The sequence below is a fragment of the Heteronotia binoei genome, chromosome 13, assembly GCF_032191835.1.
Source record: "Heteronotia binoei isolate CCM8104 ecotype False Entrance Well chromosome 13, APGP_CSIRO_Hbin_v1, whole genome shotgun sequence".
In the NCBI taxonomy this organism is placed as follows: Eukaryota; Metazoa; Chordata; class Lepidosauria; order Squamata; family Gekkonidae; genus Heteronotia; species Heteronotia binoei.
The window spans coordinates 77040418-77061792 of NC_083235.1; the positions used below are offsets into that span (position 1 = coordinate 77040418).

Below are 21375 nucleotides of genomic sequence, written 5' to 3' on the forward strand. Positions count from 1 at the left end.
TTGGAAGAAAGGCAGCAAACCCAAACTTGTTTCTCTTTCCTGTCTTTTCTACTTCAGTATATCACCCACCACAAACTGAGATTCTGTAGGCCATAGATTCCCACCCTTTTTGCTATGGTGATCCAAAATTTCATTTTTCTTGGTATGGTAATCCATTCAAACCATAGAGCACACACAGATCAATAAAGCCAGAAAAACCTGGAACCTACACGGATGGGCTTTGCAACCCGCTTTTGGGTTAGGACACATAGGATGGGAAATGTCGCTTTAGGCAATCTTCATGAGTTGATGTGGACCACATAGTGTTTGCTGATTGCTGGGATTATTACAAAAAGATGCAGGAGGAGGCTGACTTTAGTCTGACCCAGCAGGACATTCTTTATGGCCTGAGGAGTGTATTGTATTATTGTTGTTGTTGTTGTTGTTGTTACCTTGGATTTTTATCCTGCCATCTCCGCAAGTGGACTCAGGGCGGCTAACAATTAGTTCAAATAACTTCAAACAATAAATACAATTAAAACATTTTTAAATGTTTTATGGTGCTGTTCAGCAACAACCTAGGCAGGATTGTCCTTTACATAACAGTGATCCCGTAGTTATCGCAATTTCTCAGTAGTGTAGGGTGGCAGTCCTCTCCCAGTTTAGGTACCAAAGGCCTGTCAAAATAACTCAGTTTTGCAGGCCCTGTGGAATTGAGAGATCCCACAGGGCCCTTGTGGCTTCCGGGAGGGCATTCCACATTTCAGGTGCTGCCACTGAGAAGGCCCTGGTCCGTGTAGAACACAGCCTGGCCTCCCTTGGTCCAGGGATGGACAATAGTTGTTGTGTCCCTGAACGCAGTGCTCTCTGAGAAACATGCAGAGAAAGGCGGTCCTGTAGATAGGCAGGCCCCCAATCATATAGGGCTTTAAAGGTCAGTACCAACACCTTGAAACACAATAGGTAGCTAGTGCAGCTCTTTCAGCACTGGTTGAATGTGCTGCCATCAAGGGAGCCCCATTAACAGCCGTGCTGCCACGTTCTGCACTAGCTGTAGTTTCCAAGTCAGGGTCGAGGGTACCCCCATGTAGAGAGCATTACAGTGATCTATTCTCGAGGTGACTGTAGCATGAATCACCATTGCTAAGTCGTCATGTTCCAGGAAAGAGGCCAACGGCTGAGTCCGCCGAAGGTGGAAAAAGGCGGATTTGGTAGTGGCTGCAACTTGGGCCTCCATTGTCAGAGAGGACTCCAGAAGCACTCCCAAGCTCTTGATCTTAGGGGCCGGTATCAGTAGCACCCTGTCAAGAGCTGGTAAAGGGATCTCCCTTCTTGGGCCACCCTGACTCAGATAGAGTATATGCAGGACCATTTAACTCAATTAGTTAAGTCTTTCACTATGAAGGTAAGATACATGCTGAAAAGAGATGGATGATTTAAAACACATTGCTGGACTGTGGGAATTCTAGTGAGCCAAACAAACAGACTACAACAGAGTGAAGTTGGACAACAACAGTATTTTAGGCCTGCATGATTTGTGAAACAATAAGATGGATGCAGTTCTTCAGATGCATATGGCAGTTTCAGTGATAGGATTAATACAGAGGCGTCAAACTTATTTGTTATGAGGGATGGATCTGACATAAATGTCGCTTTGTTGGGCTGGGCCATATGTGCCATAAAGTGTGACATGAGATACCAGAGATGTAAACTTCATAAAGATGATTTTAGATGGCGAATGACAATAACAGGCTTGATTGGATTAGTTGTGATATGCAGAAGAGTAGTAGGCATGAGATACCAGTATTGGTAATGAGACAGAAAACCCAGGTCTCATTTCTGTCCAGGAGGGTGCAAAGAATAAATGGACATAAGTCTGACAATAGAAGCCACAACATTCAGTTACTACTAACAGTAGCAGTGTTCTTACAAAGGATTTTCAGAAGGAGATTAGAAAGAGAGATTGCTAAATTGCAACTGATAATGAAGCTGAAGAAAATGCATTCCCTGGGACTGAATTGAGAGCTAATTTTCCTGTCTCAGTACCAATGTGTGCTATTACTATTTGGCATCTGAAGTTACTCTCCAAGATATAAGGGCCAATCCAGGTGTTCTAATTCCTAATCAAGGTCTTTTTGGAAGAAAATAAAATCCAGATAGGAACAGAAAAATTCATTAAAAACTTTTCAGAATAAGACAAAATAATTTCTTCAGTGTAAATTGTGCTTGTCAGAAGAATCCATCCACCCTCTCTCCCTCTGAAGAAGTGTGTTTGTAAATAAAGGCTTATACCTTGAATAAAATGTTGTTGATCTTGAAGTGGCCATGGGACTCCAACTTTGTTCTCTGTCTCTTTCCTCCCCCTCCCTTCCTCCCCCAAAGAGGAGGAGCAGCCCTGGAGAAGGGAAGCAGAAGCTGTGTGACTGAGAGAGTGTGTAAGGGGGGAGAGAGGCTTGTCTTCGTATCTCTCTGCATAAAGCAGGAAGCAGTCAGGGAACTCAGAGAGGCGGGGAGGGGAAGGGAGGCAAGAGGTAGGAAGCAAAGAGCCTCTGAGGGTGCTGGGGAAAAGCAATCTATGGTGTGGCTGCAGTAGTGGCCCTGGAAAAGACAACAGGAGATGGAAGTTGCTCATGGGCCGGATCTAAACCCTGGATTATTTTTTTAACACCCCTGGATTAATACATTGCTAGATATTTTGCTGTTGTAATCATCTACCTCTTACATCTTTCTGTCTGGATAGGAAAATGCAGGAGACAAATTATTATAATAGTGTGGTATTCCATCACTTGAGGATCCAGCTTCACAGTGTTTGATCACCCTTTTATTTTGAACTGGTATCAAAACAAGGTGACTTATCAGGTCTTGGTGACCTGTTTTTTGATAGCTTATAAATTAAACAAGGGTAGCACATAAGGTTTCTTTTGGTTTTATCAAGGCATGCATGCAAATTCAGTGGAGAGGGGCCATGGTGGAACTTTTCTTCTTAATGGCTGTTTGCATTGCTTCATGAGATTCTGTGAGAATCCTGGTTTTTAAGCCGAGTCCAAAAGAGGGTTTATTCTTTCTTACAACTCTCTTTTGGGCTTTGCCCTGATTTAATATTCTCTCCGAAGCCATTTAATGGAGCCTTCAAAAAACTGACAAGTATTCAGTGCACTGTAAATGTGTCTATAACAATAAAACATGGAATTCATTTCTGACTCCTTTCATTCTCACATTTGTATACCTTTAAGGAGTTCAGGCTAGCATACATGAGTTTATCCAATTGAATCCTTTGTAGTAAACATTTGAAGTAGGTCGGGCTGAGAGAGGGTAACCTCTCATGACCTTCAAGCCAATGCAGCATTGGGATTGAAACCAGTTCTCCCCTGTCCAAGTTCTAGACCAGCTGCTGCACGACTTGCTTCCTGAGAAGGGGGATCGTTCCCATCCCTCCATTTCCTGGGTTTGGACCAAGTTCCTACATATGGGATTCTTGACCAAGATTTTTAAAAAGTCATTTAACTGTAAATGAAATACCATAGTCCTGGCAGGCAAAGTCTAACGATGCCTGGGATAGTTTTATATGGCAAATATTTAAAAGGAAAGAAGTTCTCTTTTTCTTTTGCCTTTTTTATGACAAAAAGCCTTAAAAGAAATGAAAAGGAATTTGAGATTTTTTTTTCTTCAAATCTAAAAGAACCATTGAGAGCAACTAGGCCTAACTTGTTAATATATAATGTTTTCCAGTTTTAAGTTCCAGTTTTAAGTAGCAAATCTCTTATTTTATTGTTTCAATTCTAAGATCCTGTGTGACTCTGGCCTTTAAAATTTATGTCATCTAAACTATGGAACTTGTATGTGGTCAACTAATATGGAGGTCAGGAGATATTCACATCACATGGAAGACTCGTGGAAATAAAGAAGTGGTGCATATTCTCGGAAAGCAGTGAGAGAAGTTGGATTAGACTGTTCCCCTCCATACTTCTGGGTTGTGGTCAGCAAGTGGATGGATATGTGTATGAGAACTAATGTGATTGTAAGTGTCGGATTAGGATCTGGGAGACTCTGATTTGAATCTCCATTCTGCTGTGGAAGCTTGCCAGTCACATGCTCTCAGCCTACCTCAGAAGGTGATTGTGAAGATAAAATGCAGGAGGTGAGAATGATGTAACAACTTAGGGTCCCCAGTGGAGATAAAGGCAAGGAATAAATGAAGCAAGTAAATAAAATATCCCACAAGTGTTTCCACTGTGGAGACAGAGTGGACATCTCGCATGGGAGGAATAGATGCATCTCCCTGAACTCTTTAGCTGTGACCTTGAATGATGTAAATCATTCATCATCCTCTTCCTTGCTGTTTCTGAAGAATGTCCAAAATAGGGGAGGAACAGGAATGCATCATACAACCCTTAGTGTTTCCTGTCACTTTCTGGAAGAAGTTGCTACCTCTTATCTTCCATCAGCATATACATTTTTATTGAATTTATTTTATATATCGTTTATGCTAAATTTTTCATGTCTTGAATTTTGCCATATTGGGGGACCCTGTGTGGATGGAAAGGTGGCATAGATATGTTTCAAATTAATGCTTGAAAAAAGGCATGAAGAGAGTGTTCAAAAGAGAAACAACTGCAACAGCCTATGGAACAACTTTTTTTAAAAACAGAGCTTGCCAGCAATATGATGGTGCTATGATAAGCGGAATTACACCCTTGCTATGTTAAGCTCAGGGTTTGTTTGTTTTTAGCAGAAATGCCCAGTTCCGGCAGGCTTGGCATCAGAGGGTGGAACCTAATATGCAAATGAGTTTCTGCTGGGCTTTTTCTACAGGAAAGCCCTATGTGAAACAATGGTGATGTCAGGGGGTATGGCCTAATATGCAAATGAGTTCATGCTGGGATTTTTCTATAAAAAAAGCCCTAGCTAAGCAGAATTACACCCTTCTATGCCCATTCACTTCAGTGGACTCAGAAAGGTGTAACTTTGCTTAGATAGCACTGTATATTCCTAGGCCTTGTTATATATATACTTGCTTAACTGTAGCTCTTTTCAGTGCATTGACTTGTTACACAACATAGTGTTTGAGAATGCTTCCTTTGCTCTCAATTCAAGCTTTCCTCTATTTATTTTTGTTCTGTACAGTGGAAGATGGCTGTTGTGCTACCAGGGACTTCATTAGCCTTGCCTATTCCCCCCTGACCTAAGACTTTTCCTTCTATAATCAAGAATTTTTCATACTGCTTCTGCAGGCTGTGCATAAACCTTCAGCATCTCTCTGATAGAACCTTTGGCCACCCATCACTTTTGCTTTGGCACCTTTCTCTTTGAATTTGATAATTTGAGTCTGAAGCTTCCACAACAAGAAATTTTCCCATAATGTTCCATGTGTGAGAGGTAGGGTTGCCAAGTCCAATTTAAGAAATATCTGGGGATTTTGGGGGTGGAGCCAGGAGACATTGAGGTGGAGCCAAGATCAAGGCTGTGACAAGCATAATTGAACTCCAAAGGGAGTTCTGGCCATCACATTTAAAGGGACAGCACACCTTTTCAATCCCTTCCTTCCATAGGAAATAATGAAGGATGGGGGTGTCACGGGCTGAGGCCGGGTCAGGTAAAGTCCAGGGGCAATCTAAGGTCTGTAGCTGGTGAGCAAAGAGGGTCCAAGGTGCCAAAACCGAATCACAGTCCAGGTATCACAGGTCAGAGGTTCAGAAGCCGAAGTCAGGGGGTCCAGAAGTCAAAGCCAAAGTCAGGGAGTCCAGAAGCCAAAGTCAAAAGCTGAAGTGGATGCTAGAACGTCAGGTAAGTGACTAGTTGCTTCCACAAAGCCTCCTCCCAAAGCCCACAGCTATATAGCCCTCTGCTGGCTGTTGCCCATTTGGGCTAATTGCTGGCTCAGAGAGGCAGCCAGGATCCTGCTGAGACTCAAGCATCCTCACTCCAGAAGGGCCAGAATCCTTTCAAAACTCAGGGCTCAGGGAGCGTCTTGCTCGTGAGCGTGCCGCCCTCCTCCAATCCCTGAGGTCCTGACGAAGGCGGTCACGCACACGAGCCACCCGAGAGGGCGAGGCAGGGGGGCTTGGATCTTCTCCAGCAGGAGGCAAGGGCACTGGTGCAGGTGGCAGGGGCACAGTTTCTTCTGCAGGCTCAGCTTCTTCTGCAGGGTCCCCAGCACCCATGACAGGGGGTATCTTCTTTTGGGGCTCATAGAATTGGACCCCCTGATCCAATCGCTTTGAAACTTGGGGGATATTTTGGGGAGGGGCACTGGATGCTATATTGAAAATTTGGTGCCTCTACCTCAAAAAACAGCCCCCCCTCCAGATCCCCAGATACCCGCGGATCAATTCTCCATGATTTTCTATGGGAATAAATCTCTATAGGGAATAATAGAATTCCCAGCAGACATTTCCCTCCCCTCCCCCCGCTTTCTGACGACCCTGAAGCGGGGGGAGGGTCTCCAAACCGGGGGATCCCCTGCCCCCACCTGGGGATTGGCAACCCTAGTGAGGGGAGGGGTATTGTGGACAAGCACAACTATACTAAACTAGGTTAATGACTTTTATAAACAAATGAGGCTGTTTCTAACATCTGAATGCAACCAGTTTTCAATAGTTAGAGGAATTAATAAATCTGCATTTGATGTATTTATTTATTCAAACATTTGAATCCACTAGCCAGGGGCAAGCTGTTGAATTGATTTTGGAAGCATCTTAGCTACAAATAGAGAATTTAGTTTTAAATTAATGCCATTTTTTCTGTCGTAAATAGTGATTTGCCACTTAATAGAGTTTTATTGCACACGTTTAGCCTAAAAGGCTCCAGAGGCAAATTCCAAGATTAAGTTTATTCATCCTATTTTATAAGCCACCTTCCTGTTGCAGTAGTTCCCAGGGCACTTTACAAATACAGAATACTTATAAAAGCACCAATAAACAGTCATAAAATATCTTTCAGTATGAAACGCAACAAAAAAACTTTAAACACATAAAATTCCAAGCTCTAAGAAGCATAAAACAAACAAAAGGTGATGCATTAAAACAAAACCAGTGTGGCTAATTGAAATATTAAAAGCAACCAAATGCCCATGAAAAATGCCTGTCTGTAGTATTACAACCACCCTGACAACATGTGTTCTCTTCTTTTTTAATACAAGGATTTCTTTTTTTCTTCAGTTTTTGTTTTTTTGACCTTTGAATACACCCTACCTAAAATGACTCCCAGATGTTCATAGTTCCACATAAAGTTTTCATTCCAGTACAATTTGATCATAGTTGTTGTTAACCTTGGGGAAAATTGGACTTTCAGAACCCCTATGTAATTATCTAAGAATGGCTAGTTTTGGAATAGGTTTCCTTCCATAATATAATCAAGTCCTGACCACTAGTATCCAAACATCTGCCAATAGTTCAACAGCTTTGCCTTTGTCCAGATTTTGTTCCAAAATAGTGATTTTATGATGATGTTGTTTTTTTAAAACAAAAATGTGTTAAAACCACGCGTCTGATAATGCAGCATACATTTACATTACATTGACTTTAATAGGCATTACATGCATATAACTAGGAGGAAAATCTCTTTCAACTTCTTAAAAGCAAATACTACAATTTTAGGAACATGTAAGGTGTATTATTTCAGGCTTCTAGTTTGACTGTAGCTGACTGACATTTTGTATAATTTACACAGCTTTGTCATACAATCATTATGAGAGAAACTAGTTCATTCTGTTCTCTCGGTTGTACTTTCCCATTAACTTTTTGGCACCAGGGACTGAGGTCGTAGAACACAATTTTTCCATGGACCAGTGTGTGTGGGGGTGATGGGGTTCCTGCCACCCCAGGCTGCCCCCCCTGCCCATGGGGGTCTTTAAATGAGGGGTAGGCAAAGGCCACTACTGTGCTGCCCCACCTACCCAGGACCAGGGCAGATGAAAGAGGTGGTGCTTCAAAGCGAGGCTGCGCTGCCTCTTTCCTCCGCCCGGGTCCTGGGGCGGTGGGGCTGCTCTGCCTCACTCCAGGAAGGCAGCCTCAGAGTGAGGCCACGCTGCCTCTTTCATCCACCTGGGTTCCAGGTGAGTGAAAGGGGTGCTGCATGCCTCTGCCTCGCTCCACAGCCCAGTTGCTAACAGACCACGGGCCAGTACTGGTTCGTGGCCCAGGGGTTGGGGATCCCTGAATGATACAATGGAATAGACTAATTCATGGAGGAGGGAATTAGAATGGTGGTGGTGCAAGAGAAATGAAACTTGAAAGCTTGGTATGAATGTAACGCCTGATATTGCCAAACCCCAGAACAAAAAGGAATATAGATTTCCTTTACTGCTTTCTTAGCATATTCTTAGTAACATTAGAATCTGGACATTTATCTCATGTTAGGAGCATCCTTTGCTGTATAATCACAGAATAGTCTGACTTGAAAAATTTGTCACATTTGTTATTTTTGAAAATTATTATTTTTTCTTCCTTGGATTGGACCTCATGATCCTTCTGTGAAAAGCATAGCTCTCTTCTCTGTTTCCATGCCTTTATATGTTTCCATGGTATACTATCAAAAAAGTTAGTGATTGTCTTACATTTGTATACTCATTACAGTAATTTCCAGTATTTTTTTTAGTTGTGTCGTGTTGTATTTAGGGTCACCTTCCTTTGGAGTAAATACTGTAGTTTGTTGTTCATTCGCACAGTTGAGTCCGACTCTTTGTGACCCCATGGACAAAGTCATGCCAGCAATGTTTAGAGATCACAATTGGTGAGTTAGGTTGTATTTATTTAGTTACATTTATATCCCACCCTACCCCACAAACAGGCTTAGATTGGCTTACAACATTTTCATTTAGCATTGTGTGATGTAGTTGGTTACTCTTGGGTAATACCTAATTGCCCATGGGGAAAACAAATATGAGAAGAAGCCCATGGAATTTTTAAGTATATGCATTTTTTTTACTGAGGCATTTTTAATATGTACAAAGGAGCAACTGAAGGAAAGACATGTTCTGCAAGTGTATTGGTAAACACTAACAATAGATGACATTTATTGCCAGCACCCTCAGAAGCAACAGAAACTTGGAGGCAAATGGCCTACGCCCCCCCCCCCCAGTAGAGAATTAAATAGAAGGCTTTCAGATGTACTAGTAGGCAGTGGAGCTCAAGGGGTGACAAGTAGGGGTAAGAGCTGCCTTGGGTTACTTCAGGTCTTGATACCCCGTCAAAGGAATCCCCAGTTGATTTGGTAGCAAGCCAGCATTATGCTGTAGAGTGTATCGCTGTAGAGTGTGTTGTATATATTTTTCTTTTTTAATTCTGAGCATTGAGAGTCTCTCACCTGTTGCCCCCAAGCAGAAAATGAAGTTCTAAATATAAAGGGAGTTTTTGAAAATTTTGTGCAACATTATGAGAATCAGGGCTTTACTTAAGTATAGAGCAGATCTGTTCATTTAAAAGGACTGTATATGCATCTTAATTATGAGAGATGACTTTTCATGGCAACTATAGAAAAAATATAAAATTGCAGAACTGTACTCTTAATAGGATTTTTTTTATTTCTTTCTCCTGAAGATACTTAAACCCAAAGAACTTTGGGTTTTGCCAGTCTGAAAATTTCTGGACTTAGTGTAGCATATCTCAGGAGTTCCATGTTTGATTTTACTCTTTCCCTATTACAGATCACTGTACAAAATACTGGTGTGTTGTAGGCTTATAAATGCAGTGTCCTAAAGGCTGCGGAAACTTGGCTCTTCTGCTATCTTGCCTTAAGGAGTTCTGATGACAGCACTGAGTCCATTGTGAATCAAAGTTCTACTGAAAGGCAAAGACACCAAGATATTACTGAAGTAACTTGCACCCTCTCATTTCCCCAATCCAGTACAATGTAGAAGTTAGTACTTCATGTGTCATCCCCAAGGTAATGCACCTTGCACACTAACCAGTGACATTTTGCCATGTGCATAAGTTCTTGATTCATGTTGATCCACACATTACACCAGGAACGCACAAGAGGGATGTACAAAACAACTCACACACTTTCTCTGAGCACTTCCTTTAGTGCCAAAGCTACTTGTTGTCAAGGTTTTGGACCCACAAAACAATTTTTGGTGCCCAAAAATGCTAAGAATGCACGCATTTACAGTGTCTGCATTCCCTATCATGCCAATCAAGAAAACAGCATTTTATTAAATAAGGGTAAGTTCTCCACTCAGGAGGGTAGGGGGCATGGCTCAGTGATAGATCATCTGCTTGGCATGTGGGAGGTCTCAGGTTCAGTCACTGGCATCTCCAGTTAGAGGATCAGGTAGTAGGTCATGTGAAAAACTCTATGCAAGACCCTGGAGAGCTACTACCAGTCTGAGAGGACAACACCAGCTTTGATGGATCAAGGGTCTGTTTGTGTACAAGGCAGATTTGTGTGTGTGTGTGTGTTTCTTTTTCCCTTGAAGGTTATGTTGCATTTTTTTTGTAATCATATTAAACCAATGTTAGAGCTGTATATAAATGATCTGACTGGAGCAATTGTTTGGATTTGGAGGCATACTCCTAGAGGCTGGGTGAGATAGTGCTGCTGTGGAGCCACCTTTGGGGTTTCCTGGGTCTTATGTTACTAAATGGTTGTGCTATCTAAGATGAGGCTTAAAAGTTTAATAGGAACCAGCTAAGTCATGAAATGTTTATATTAGTCTAGTCAGATATTATTCTCTGGGGAAAAATCTCAGTCTGGTAAGAATCTGAGGTACTTGCATGTCCTCCCTTTCTCTCTTACCTTATGGGAAAAGTAACAAGTAAGGTGGGCTGAACATATTTATTTGAATGTTGAAATTCTCCTGATCTGGTGAGCCATCTCTTGACCCAATGAACTTCATCCCCACTGTCGATCAAAGTAAGAAGCATCTTGCCTTTGAATAAAATATAGGGCAGTTAACTTGTTTCTTTTTCTTCATAGCAAAGATTCTGTGTATGTCTGAGACTATTGTCAAGTAGCGGTTTCTTTGTGGAGAATACTGTAACGATTTGAATTTCTCTGTGTGTGTTCTTTTAATAGTTGGTGGGTTTCAGTAGAGAAAGAGGAGGAATGAGTGAGTGAGGTGACTGGTGACTGAGAGAGAGTGGGCAGAGCTAAGAAGTACGTGTGTGGTGGGGGGGGGGAGAGAGAGGTCACTTAGCAGTTAACTCAGCAGAGTGACAGCAGTTAATAGTCAGTTGTGGTCATGCAGCAGTCTACAGATTCTGATTAGAATCCCATACTAGTGCTGTGAAAGGCATTAAGATTCTAGGGAAGAAAAGTAGAATACTTTAGAGGACAGATTAGGGGCTAGAAGAGAGCCAAAACTTAATATTGTCAGAATATTATAGGAATGTGAGAGACAGAAGCTGTCAAAGTTGAGTTAGGAAGAGAAAGGAGAATTTGAGAATGAAGAGTATGTGAAGTGAAAGAGTGACACCTCAGTCAGAAGTTGTTGTTATTCACTGAAGAATTAAACTATAAACATCTTGAAACTAATACACTTACAATACAAATAAAGTTTTATTTGTTTTCTATTAACCTGGAGTCCTATTATTAAATTCTGTCTCATCCTCAGGGTAATATAGTCCAATGAAGATGCCTTAGAGCTTGGGCGCACAATTCAGTCGTACAGAGTGGGCAAATTCATGGTGGCAGCATTACATACACTAAGAGGGAAGTTGTAGCAAATACTATCTAATCAGGCCATGAGATTGTGAACCTGAGCACACTGATTGGGGAAGAATGTCCAGTTCATATTCTATTCTGGTTTTCTTTTCCCATTTCTTTCCTCCCTAGCAATCTTCTCTTATGATCAGATATGAATTTGCAGCATATTGCATTAGCATATTGGTGATTTTAGGCTGCTGTATCCTGATGGTTGTCACACAGTTGCCAAAAAACCCAAATGCCATCAAGAGGTCCATCAGTGGGGCGAGAAGCCCTTCCACTGTGCCCCCCCAAGCACAAGAATACAAACCATCACTGCCCCAGACAGAAAGTTCCAACAACAAGCCGTGGCTAGTAGCCACTGATGGACCTCTGCTCCATATGCCTTACCCATTTCCCTCTTGAAGCTGTTTGTGCTTGTAGCCACCACCACCTCCTGTGGCAGTGAATTCCACATGTTAATCACCCTTTGGGTGAAGAAGTACTTCCTTTTCTCAGTTTTAACCCAACTGCTCAGCAATTTCATTGAATGCCCACAAGTTCTTGTATTGTGAGAAAGGGAGAAAAGTACTTCTTTCTCTACCTTCTCTATCCCATGCATAATCTTGCAAACCTCTATCATGTCACCCTGTAGTCAACGTTTCTCCAGGCTAAAGAGCCCCAAGCATTTTAACCTTTCCTCATAGGGAAATTGTTCCAACCCTTTAAATCATTTTAGTTGCCCTTTTCTGCACTTTTTCCAATGCTATATCTTTTTTGAGGTGTGGTGACCAGAACTGTACACAGTATTCAAATGAGACAGCACCATCGATTTATACAGGGCCATTATGGTACTGGCTGATGTGTTTTCAAGTCCCTTCCTAGTAATTCCCAGCATGGTGTTGACCTTTTTTATTGCAATAGCACACTGTCTTGACATTTTCAGTGAGTTATCTACCACGACCCCAGGATCTCTCTCTTGGTCAGTCTCTGCCAGTTCACACCGCATCAATTTGTATTTATAGCTAGGATTTTTGGCCCCAATGTGCATTACTTTGCACTTGACCACATTGAACATCATCTGCCACATTGACGCCCACTCACTCAGCCTTGACAGATCCCTTTGGAGTGCCTCACAATCCTCTCTGGTTTTCACCATCCTGAACAATTTAGTGTCATCTGTAAACTTAGCCACTTCACCGCTTACTCTGAACTCCAAATCATTAATGAACAAGTTAGAGAGGATGGGACCCAGTACTGAGCCTTGTGGCACCCCACTGCTTACCATCTTCCACTGCAAAAATTGCCCATTTATACTCACTCTCTGCTTCCTATTAATTAACCAGTTTTTGATCCACAAGAAAACTTGTCCTTTTACTCCATGACTCTCGAGCTTACTAAGGAGCCTTTGAAGAGGAACTTTATCAAAAGCTTTCTGGAAGTAAAGGTAAACAGCATCTTTTGGGTCCCCTTTGTCCGCATGTTTGTTCACCCCCTCAAAGAACTGTAACAGGTTAGTGAGACAAGATCTTCCCTTACAGAACCCATGCTGAGTCTTCCTAAATAACTTGTGTTCATCAGTGTGCCTACTCATTCTCTCTTTGATAATGGTTTCTACCAACTTTCCCGATATTGAAGTTAGACAGACTGGCCTGTAATTTCCTGGATCTCCTCTGGAACCCTGTTGAAAGATGGGGGTGACATTTGCTACCTTCCAGTCTTCAGGAACGGAGGCAGTTTTCAAGGAAAGATTACATATTTTGTCAGGAGATCCACAAGTAAGTTCACTTCTGAGTTCTTTGAGAACTCATGGATGTATGCCATCTGGGCCTGGTGACTTATTAGTTTTTAATTTGTCTATCAATTGTAGGACCTCTTCTCTTGTCACCTCAATCTGACTCAGGTCCTTCAACACCCTTCCCAAACTCAGCAGTTCTGGAGTGGGCAAACACTTCTCATCTTCCACAGTGAAGACAGAGGCAAAAAAAAATGTATTCAGCTTCTTAGCCATTTTCCTATCCTCCTTCAGTAATCCTTTTACCCCTTGGTCATCCAAGGGCCCCACTGCCTCCCTGATTGGTTTCCTGCTTCTAATATATTTGAAGAAATTTTTATTGTTGGTCTTTATGTTTTTTGCAATATGCTCCTCATAGTCCCTTTTTGCCTGCCTGATCACAGTCTTGCATTTGATTTGCCACAGCCTGTGTTCCCTTTTATTAACCTCACTTGGACTAGATTTCCATCGTTTAAAGGCATTCTTCTTACTTTTACAACTTCCATTACTTTGTTAACCATGCAGGCTTTTTCTTATACCTATTTGTGCCTTTCCTATCTTGTGGTATATATTTTATCTGAGCTTCTAGGATTGTAGTTTTAAATAGCCTCCAAGCTTCCCTAAGGGTTTTGACTGTATTTACCTTTCCTTTCAGTTTCCTCTTCATAGGCCTCCTTATGTCAGAGAATTTACCCCTTTTAAAGATAAAACTGGTTGGGTTAGTCTTTTGGGCCACTCCCTATTTATACCAATGGTGAAATCAATAACATTATGGTCACTGCTCCCAAGCAGTGCAATCACTTTTACATCTCTCACCAAGTCTTGGGCATTACTTAGGACCAGGATCACCCCACTCCTGGTAGGTTCTGTGACCATCTGCTCCACAGCACAGTCATTGAGAGTGTCTAGAAACTCAATCTCTTTCTCCCGACCAGAACACATAAATCAATCTGCAGGTAGTTAAAATCACCAATTATGACACAGTTTTTACGTTTAGCCGCTATCTTTAATTCTTTCATCATATTATCCTCTATCTTTTGATCTGGTGGGCAATAACAAACTCCTATAGTTAAATTTCCTTTTGGGCCCATTATTTCAACCCAAATCATTTCTAGAAGGGAATCTAATTCTCTGACCTTCTCAATCTTACTGGACTGTAAACTCATCAGTTTCCTCATCAGTACTTCTCATCTAAGCATGTTGAGGACTGAGGGAATTGATGAGCACATGGTCCACACTACATTCTTGATTTCATTTAAATCACTTTCTTTAAGGGTTAGGAGCTCTTCTCTTTTATAACTGGAAAAATTAAATGCTTTAGATCATGATTGTAAGGTAAAGTATATAATTCCCTTATTATATTTTCTCTAAGTACTTCCGCACTTGTAACTACTATTGAGATTTTTTTAAAAAAAGGAATTCTGCTTTTGTAATAAACCTGGAAGCATATCACAGTTGATGATAGTTGAGTTTTCATTTTTGTAATGGATGCAGATGCTTCGGAGTGACAAAAGAGGTCCTCTTCCCCTTCTCATCCCTCATTTATGGGCCTCCATTGGGTTACATGTTGCTGGAGTGGGCAGACCTCTGAGAAAAAAAGGAATGGCATCACTGAATAGGATCTTACAGAAACATCTGCGCTTCTAACAGCACTGCCTTCTCAGCAGAAGTAGCTGGCAGAGTACAAAGAGCAATTACTTACATTCTTTCCTTGATGAGATTAGCATAGGGTCTCTCTACTGTTGCCAGCCCGTGCAGTTCTTGGAGCTGTAATTGATCTAGCCTTGAGTTTCCACTCGGTCTTGCTTTCAGGCACATTTGTTTTCAGGCTTTGCATCTTGCAACACAGTGTAGCTTTGATACACTTTTCTTAGAACATTAGAAGTAGCCCAACCACCTAAGACCATTATGTGCATAGGATCCTGGTTTGTAAAAAAAGCTTTTTCAATGACCCTGAGTTCTGTAGGACTCTGTGCTAAAATTGCCATCAATAATTAAGGGGTAATTCACACATTAATTTTCAGTTGATTTTTCTTCTACATTAATTGATTGCATAAAGAAAGTGCTGTGCACAGAAGTGGGCTTTTTCAGAGATGTCTGTAATTGTGGCAGCCTTGCGGTCTGTGTGCCAGATGATTGTTGTACACAGAAATTTCAGTAGCCAGAAAGAGAGAGAGAGAGAGAGAGAGAGAGAGATGCCCAAACATATGCTGATGTATACATTTCCATAGCTGGGAGTTTTAATAACCCTTTGATTGATGGGCTTTTCATTTCATTGATGAACAAGAAGTGACAATTTAGCAATGGAAAAATGTTAAAAGGTTCTTCGCTGTGATTGTGTAACTTTTCCTTATGATCTGCATAATTATGCATGGGACTGACTTTAGTTTAAACTCATAAAGAAAACAACCAAAAAGATGTCTGGTGTTTGAAAACCAGTTGTAGGGGTGCTGTTGGAGAAATTTGCCACCATGGCAGATATTAAGGATTCACTTCCTTTATGAACCTGTGATGTACCACTTCCGTATAATTTGATTTTCCAAACCGCCCATTTATGAGAAAGATCCGTGTCAAAAAGAAAAAAAATATTCCAGAAGAAAATAAGACACTATGTAACCCCATAGCCAAGAAAATTTGGAATTGAGGAAGATATTTTCATAGAAGTCATATAACTTTTCTTTAAAAATCAACCAGTTTTTAAAAAAGGAAAGCTAACCTTCAAACTCAGAACTCTCTACTTGCATGTAGTTTTCAGTGGTGCCTAGGGCTTGAACCTTAAGGCATTTTTGTGAAACTGCTTTTTACTGGAATGTACGGGACTAAATGACTTTTCTGTCTTCTAGCTCCCTGCCGACCTTGCAGTGACACAGAAGTGCTCTTGGCTGTCTGCACTAGTGACTTTGGTAAGTTTACTTGATCTCTTTTGCTGCTGCTGGTTTTTTTTTTTTTGCCATTACTTTCTCTAAATCAACATTTCTTCCTTTATGGTGGTAATCTGCAGGATTTGTCCTGAGGAAAACTTCACAGTCAACAGACTGAAATTTCCATATTGCAACAAACAAGGAGACCTTTTCCCCTCTTCTTTGGAGTAAACTAAGTGCATTCAAGATCAACAAAGGGAATGAGGGTGAGGGAGGCTTTATGGGTTTTAGCTCTGAAGCGCTTCAATTAAAACCCATGTATTTGACTAATGCTCTTCTAGACCTAGTGCAGTAATGGAGGTGGAAGTTCGAAGGTTTGTAGAGGTTAGACAACAGAATTTTTCCTGTTGATATCTCTAAATAGATCCCTGACAAAAACCAAAGACTGGCAAACTTGTTCATCAGCATTTTTAAAAGGTGATTTCAGTAATTGCTCTATGCTGGAGATGGAACTGGTCTTTCCCTACTTGTGCCAGATATAATAAAACATGAGAGCAGGCCCTGGTCAGAAATGGGATTATGTTATGACTACCGAATTGTAACTAACTCCTTGAGCAATTGCAGCTGATCCACCAACACTGGCTGTTAACCTTGTGATGGTTAAAATGACCCTAATCAGTTTTGTTATTTACTTCATATATGCCGCTTTCCCTCCCTTGTGAGGGGCCCAAGTGGCTCACAGCATTTTGCCTTCCTCCATTTTATCGAGTTATTTAAGAAGAGAGTAGGCAATAGATATTTTGTAGCTTATTGAGGTTGTATTGCTCTGAATATCTTTTGCCCAGGGGAGAGCTCGTGTTTGACTATCGGGGGTTTGAAAGTCTGCAATTTTTTATGATTATAATTGAGCCAACAAAAGGTATATTTTCTTATTTGTGCTATGCCTCCCAAGAGACAAATAATTATGCCTGAAATGACTCGTGAGGTAGCTGTGTAACTATCATAAAGAAGAAAATAACATTAAAGTCATTTTCCCACACTTGGAATTTATAGTAAATATTGTAATGAAACAGCTGGGCATGTCTGGTCCTGGGCATATGCTGCAGATATAAATACATTCCACCACTACTGCAAATATAGTGGCAATATTCTAAACAGAAGCAAATGGAAGTAACCCTCAGAGTGCAGTGGGATTGCAGTCTGCCTTGATGGAAAATGTTGCCCGGACAGGTGGCTGCTTTCTGGGAGTGTTTCTCCATGGCAGAGTGCCAGAGAATTCAACTTTAATGTTATTGAGCCATTAATAGAATGCAACTGAAATGTTCCCTCTGAGCCCTGCTATGAGTAAATTTCCTAACAATGCCTACCGATTTGATGTTAACTTTTGGATGAGTTCCTTGTAGTATGCAAAAATGGAGATGAATGGAGTCTTCCATTTCCAGTTTTCTGTCTTGAGACTTTGGCACAGGGGTTTTAACATATGGCAGGCTGGATCCAATGATCCGCTCTGAAGATCTGCCCTGTTTTCTTCCCCCTGACTCCCTTGGCCCGGTGACTCCTCATCATAGGAAAATTGATTTCCCAGCATCATGAGACCACTAGTGGTAGGTTTCATTGAATAGCGAGTAGGGGGCAAAATCAGTCCTTCAGTCAGTAGAGCTCCAGAGATAGTTTTACTGATGGGAAGAGGCAGGTCTGGACAATTTCATCCCTTTTACCCTGCTTATTGAAACATCGTACTTCATGTGGCTATTTCTCCACATAGGAATCCTCCCCCAGGATGGGGTGCTGCAGGGGAGGAATAATGGAGAAAAACTGCAGCTTTCTTTGTTTTCTGGTGATTAATTGCTGGACCTGACAGGATAGTGTGAGCACCTTTTGCTGAGCCTTTCCATAGATCTCACAAGTTGTTGTTCCCATCATGATATTTCTTCCAGTATTCCGTTAAGCCAGAAGCCCAAACATAAACTTATCCAGAATTACATTAACAAGAAAGAGAATAGTTGGTGTCTGTGTTGTGAATTTGTATAATTTGCAAATAAGCTTCATGCACACTCTCTAATCTAAATGTATATTTTCTCTCTAGTTGCCAGAGGTACCATTCAAAATGTAATTAATGAGGAGGAAGAGCAAGATTCTGTCATTGATGTGAGTGTGAACAGAATCTACAGGCAGAAAATGAAGATCTTCAAACCTGCAAAGGAAACTGGTATCTGGGAAGGACAGATCAAGACCCTGCTGCAGTGTGGGGTAAAACCAGGAGAAGGAGACTTCCTCTTTACAGGCTGCATGCACTTTGGGGAGGCCAGGTTAGGCTGTGCCCCTCGTTTCAAAGACTTCCAAAGGATGTACAAAGAGGCCAAGGACAAAGGGCTAAATCCATGTGAAATTGGCCCAGACATTCTTCATTTGTAGGTTACTTTTGGGGCTCAGTCAGAACTAATTCTTAGTTGCAGATGCACTGATCTAAATGGAAACTAATAACAGAATGGCATGGTAACAGAATGAAATGATCTCCCTCGTGGAAATTCTTAAAAGAAGACTGGATGAGCATCTTTATCAGGGAAGGTTTCATTTGAAGAGTTTCTGCTTCTGGAGACTAGAACTGTGTGAGATACTTTCCAACTCGATTATGAATGCAAGAACCTCACAAGCCAATCCTTGCTGCCAGTGATACTGTTATGCTAATACAAGTGACTGAGGTACGATTTTAAAGGATCCAAGACTTGAATTCAATCCCCCATCTTGTCTGAACTAAATTATTTTTGCAGCTTCCTTAGAGAGAAAAACAGTCAAAGAAATGAAACCACCTCCATGTCTTAAAAATACCAATTGACCGATGAACCTTTGTATCTTTGTAATACTAAAGTTTTAAAATTTGTTAAGCAGATGTAGCATTTTTGCATGGTATAAAATCATGGTAGAAGCCAGAGAAACCATCTTAGCATTGATGCTTTGTAAAAAGCTTGGTATACATTTTGAAATTGTTTTTTATGACAGAAATCTATGAAACCAAACTCTTTATTTTCTTTTCTTTTTTTAAAAAAATGAGAATGTACAGTCACCATCTGCACTTTTTGCTAAGGTTGGTGAGCTGGTTCCATTCCAGATAAATAAAAAACGTTCCTGGATTTGATCTGACGTTATGATTCTTTCACTCTTTACCTGGTTCATTCTCTTTCCATCATTTGTTACAAGAGCCAGATTTGACACAAATGGGACTCTGTGGGGCTGAGCCTTGTGTATCATAAAATGTAATGCCAGGTAGTGGAGATATAAGCTTTATATAAAGGATACAGATAAACACAATTATTTTTTTTGCTTAAAATACAAACATACTTAAAACTCTAGGAGTGCAGCCTTAACTATGCAGGGGTTGGACAAACACTCGTCTGGGATGCTCTAGGCTGATCCTGCATTGAGCAGGGGGTTGGATTAGATGACCTCTATGGCACATTCCAACTCTATGATTCTATGATAACTGCATCACTTTGTGCAGTTTGAAAGCCAAAGGCACACTGACAGAATTTTTGGTAGCCACTTCCCATTTATAGAACTTTTCCCTAGAGGTTTATGAGGGGTGAGAGGAGAAAGGAGGAGGTGAAGGATGGGGAAGGAACTGGAAGATGAAGATAGAAGCTGGCTGACTGGTTCACCTCTTTTTTGGGGTAGGTGCTTTAAATGCTTTTTAGGTATCTCCTTGTCTCTTTAATTTAAGGAGGGATGTCTTAGGGTGGGGTGTATGCTTAGTAACTCATGCTCCATTGTAATTTCCCATCTAAATATTTTGCTGTCGTCTAGGATTGCCACTCAGGACCGGAAAACTAGGGGGGGGGGCGGGTGTTGTACAGGTGGCAAGGGAGCAATGATGGAAAAGTAATAATGTATCTAGCAGCACACTGACATCACTTCTGGGCACATGGGGAGTGACATCAGTATGTTTCTGGGGATGCACTGACATTTGGGTATAACTCTATTTTGCCCAAATGCCACAGCATCCCCAGCATAACCTGGCAATGCCCTGAGGTCACCTCTGGGTATGAAGGGAGTGACATCAATGTACTGAGATGCTGCTGGTGTTCCCCTCATTTGCTGCCATTTTCCCTCTCCCCCAGCCAGCTGAGAGGCAGTAGGGGAGTGCCCACTGGAGTCAGGCATCCCTCACCACCCAAGGGATTCTGGCTAGTCTGCTACCATCTTGCCACAGGGAACCAGTCTTGCCCTCTCACTAGGTATTGCCCCATGGTCTTGGCATGCTTTCTGCTACCACAAGGACTTAAAAGCTGGTCTGTCTTTCTAAAGCCAAACTTTTTAGATTCTGGGGACTCTGTAGTACCAATGCAGGGCTCACTTGGAGTTTTTCCTGGGAAGAAGTGAAATTTGCATGAGTGTTGTTTAGAAAAGAATTGGTAGTTTTCTGCTAATGTCTCTTCCAGTCACTTCTACTTGCTATAAGGTATGTTGATCCCCCAAAGTGCAACATAACATCTTGAAGCCAAGTCTAAAGGAACACTTCATAGCTGCAGCTTCTGTAGCTGATCTGAGCCAGCATCCCAGAATCTATTCCAGATGTCAGTGATGAGGCTTGCAACCCAAACCTCCAATGGACTTTTTCTCCTAGAGTCTGAATGTGAGCAGGATGTTTTCCAAAGGAACAGTTCTTTTGCACACCATTTAAAAGTTCTGGCTTGGATAGATTGCTGCTGCATCCCCAGCTTTGCAAACCTGTGATTTCTGCATGCCCTTCAAAAAAGAACCAACAACCATGGTGGGTTGGAAGGCAAGCGCAAACCATAATTTCCAACTAGTTTATAAGTTAATGGCAAACTATAGTTTGCCCAAACCAGGAGTTCAAGAAAGGAATTAGACTCTGCAAGGGGCAAGGAAAGTATGAGAACTTGAGGCAAAGATATAACAGTGAAACTGAGCCCTAGATCCTTGTGCGGTAGGAGTGAAAGTACTGTACTGATTATGTGTTGAGTTGTTCCAGAGATGTAAACCAAATGTAACAAAGTCCTCTGAAATAATGGAGCATACAGTCTTTTGGTGAGCTAAAATCCCATTGCACAACTCTCTGCGAAATGTGCGTGTGTGTGTGTCACCCTCCCCCACCTTATCTCTTGATAAGAGGCATTTCTC

General features: G+C 41.5%; 1 protein-coding gene across 2 annotated transcripts in view; it reads left to right on the forward strand.

The window, feature by feature from the left end:
• METRNL (meteorin like, glial cell differentiation regulator) overlaps positions 1 to 19272 on the forward strand; it is a 39825-nt gene extending 20553 nt beyond the window's left edge. For both annotated transcript variants that reach the window (XM_060252623.1, XM_060252622.1), the window contains 2 exons: positions 16219 to 16278; positions 18323 to 19272. In XM_060252623.1, coding sequence (XP_060108606.1) covers positions 16219 to 16278; positions 18323 to 18651 — 389 coding nt within the window. In that variant the 3' untranslated portion in view covers positions 18652 to 19272. The remainder of the gene's footprint in view (positions 1 to 16218; positions 16279 to 18322) is intronic.
• The last annotated feature ends 2103 nt before the right edge of the window (positions 19273 to 21375 follow it).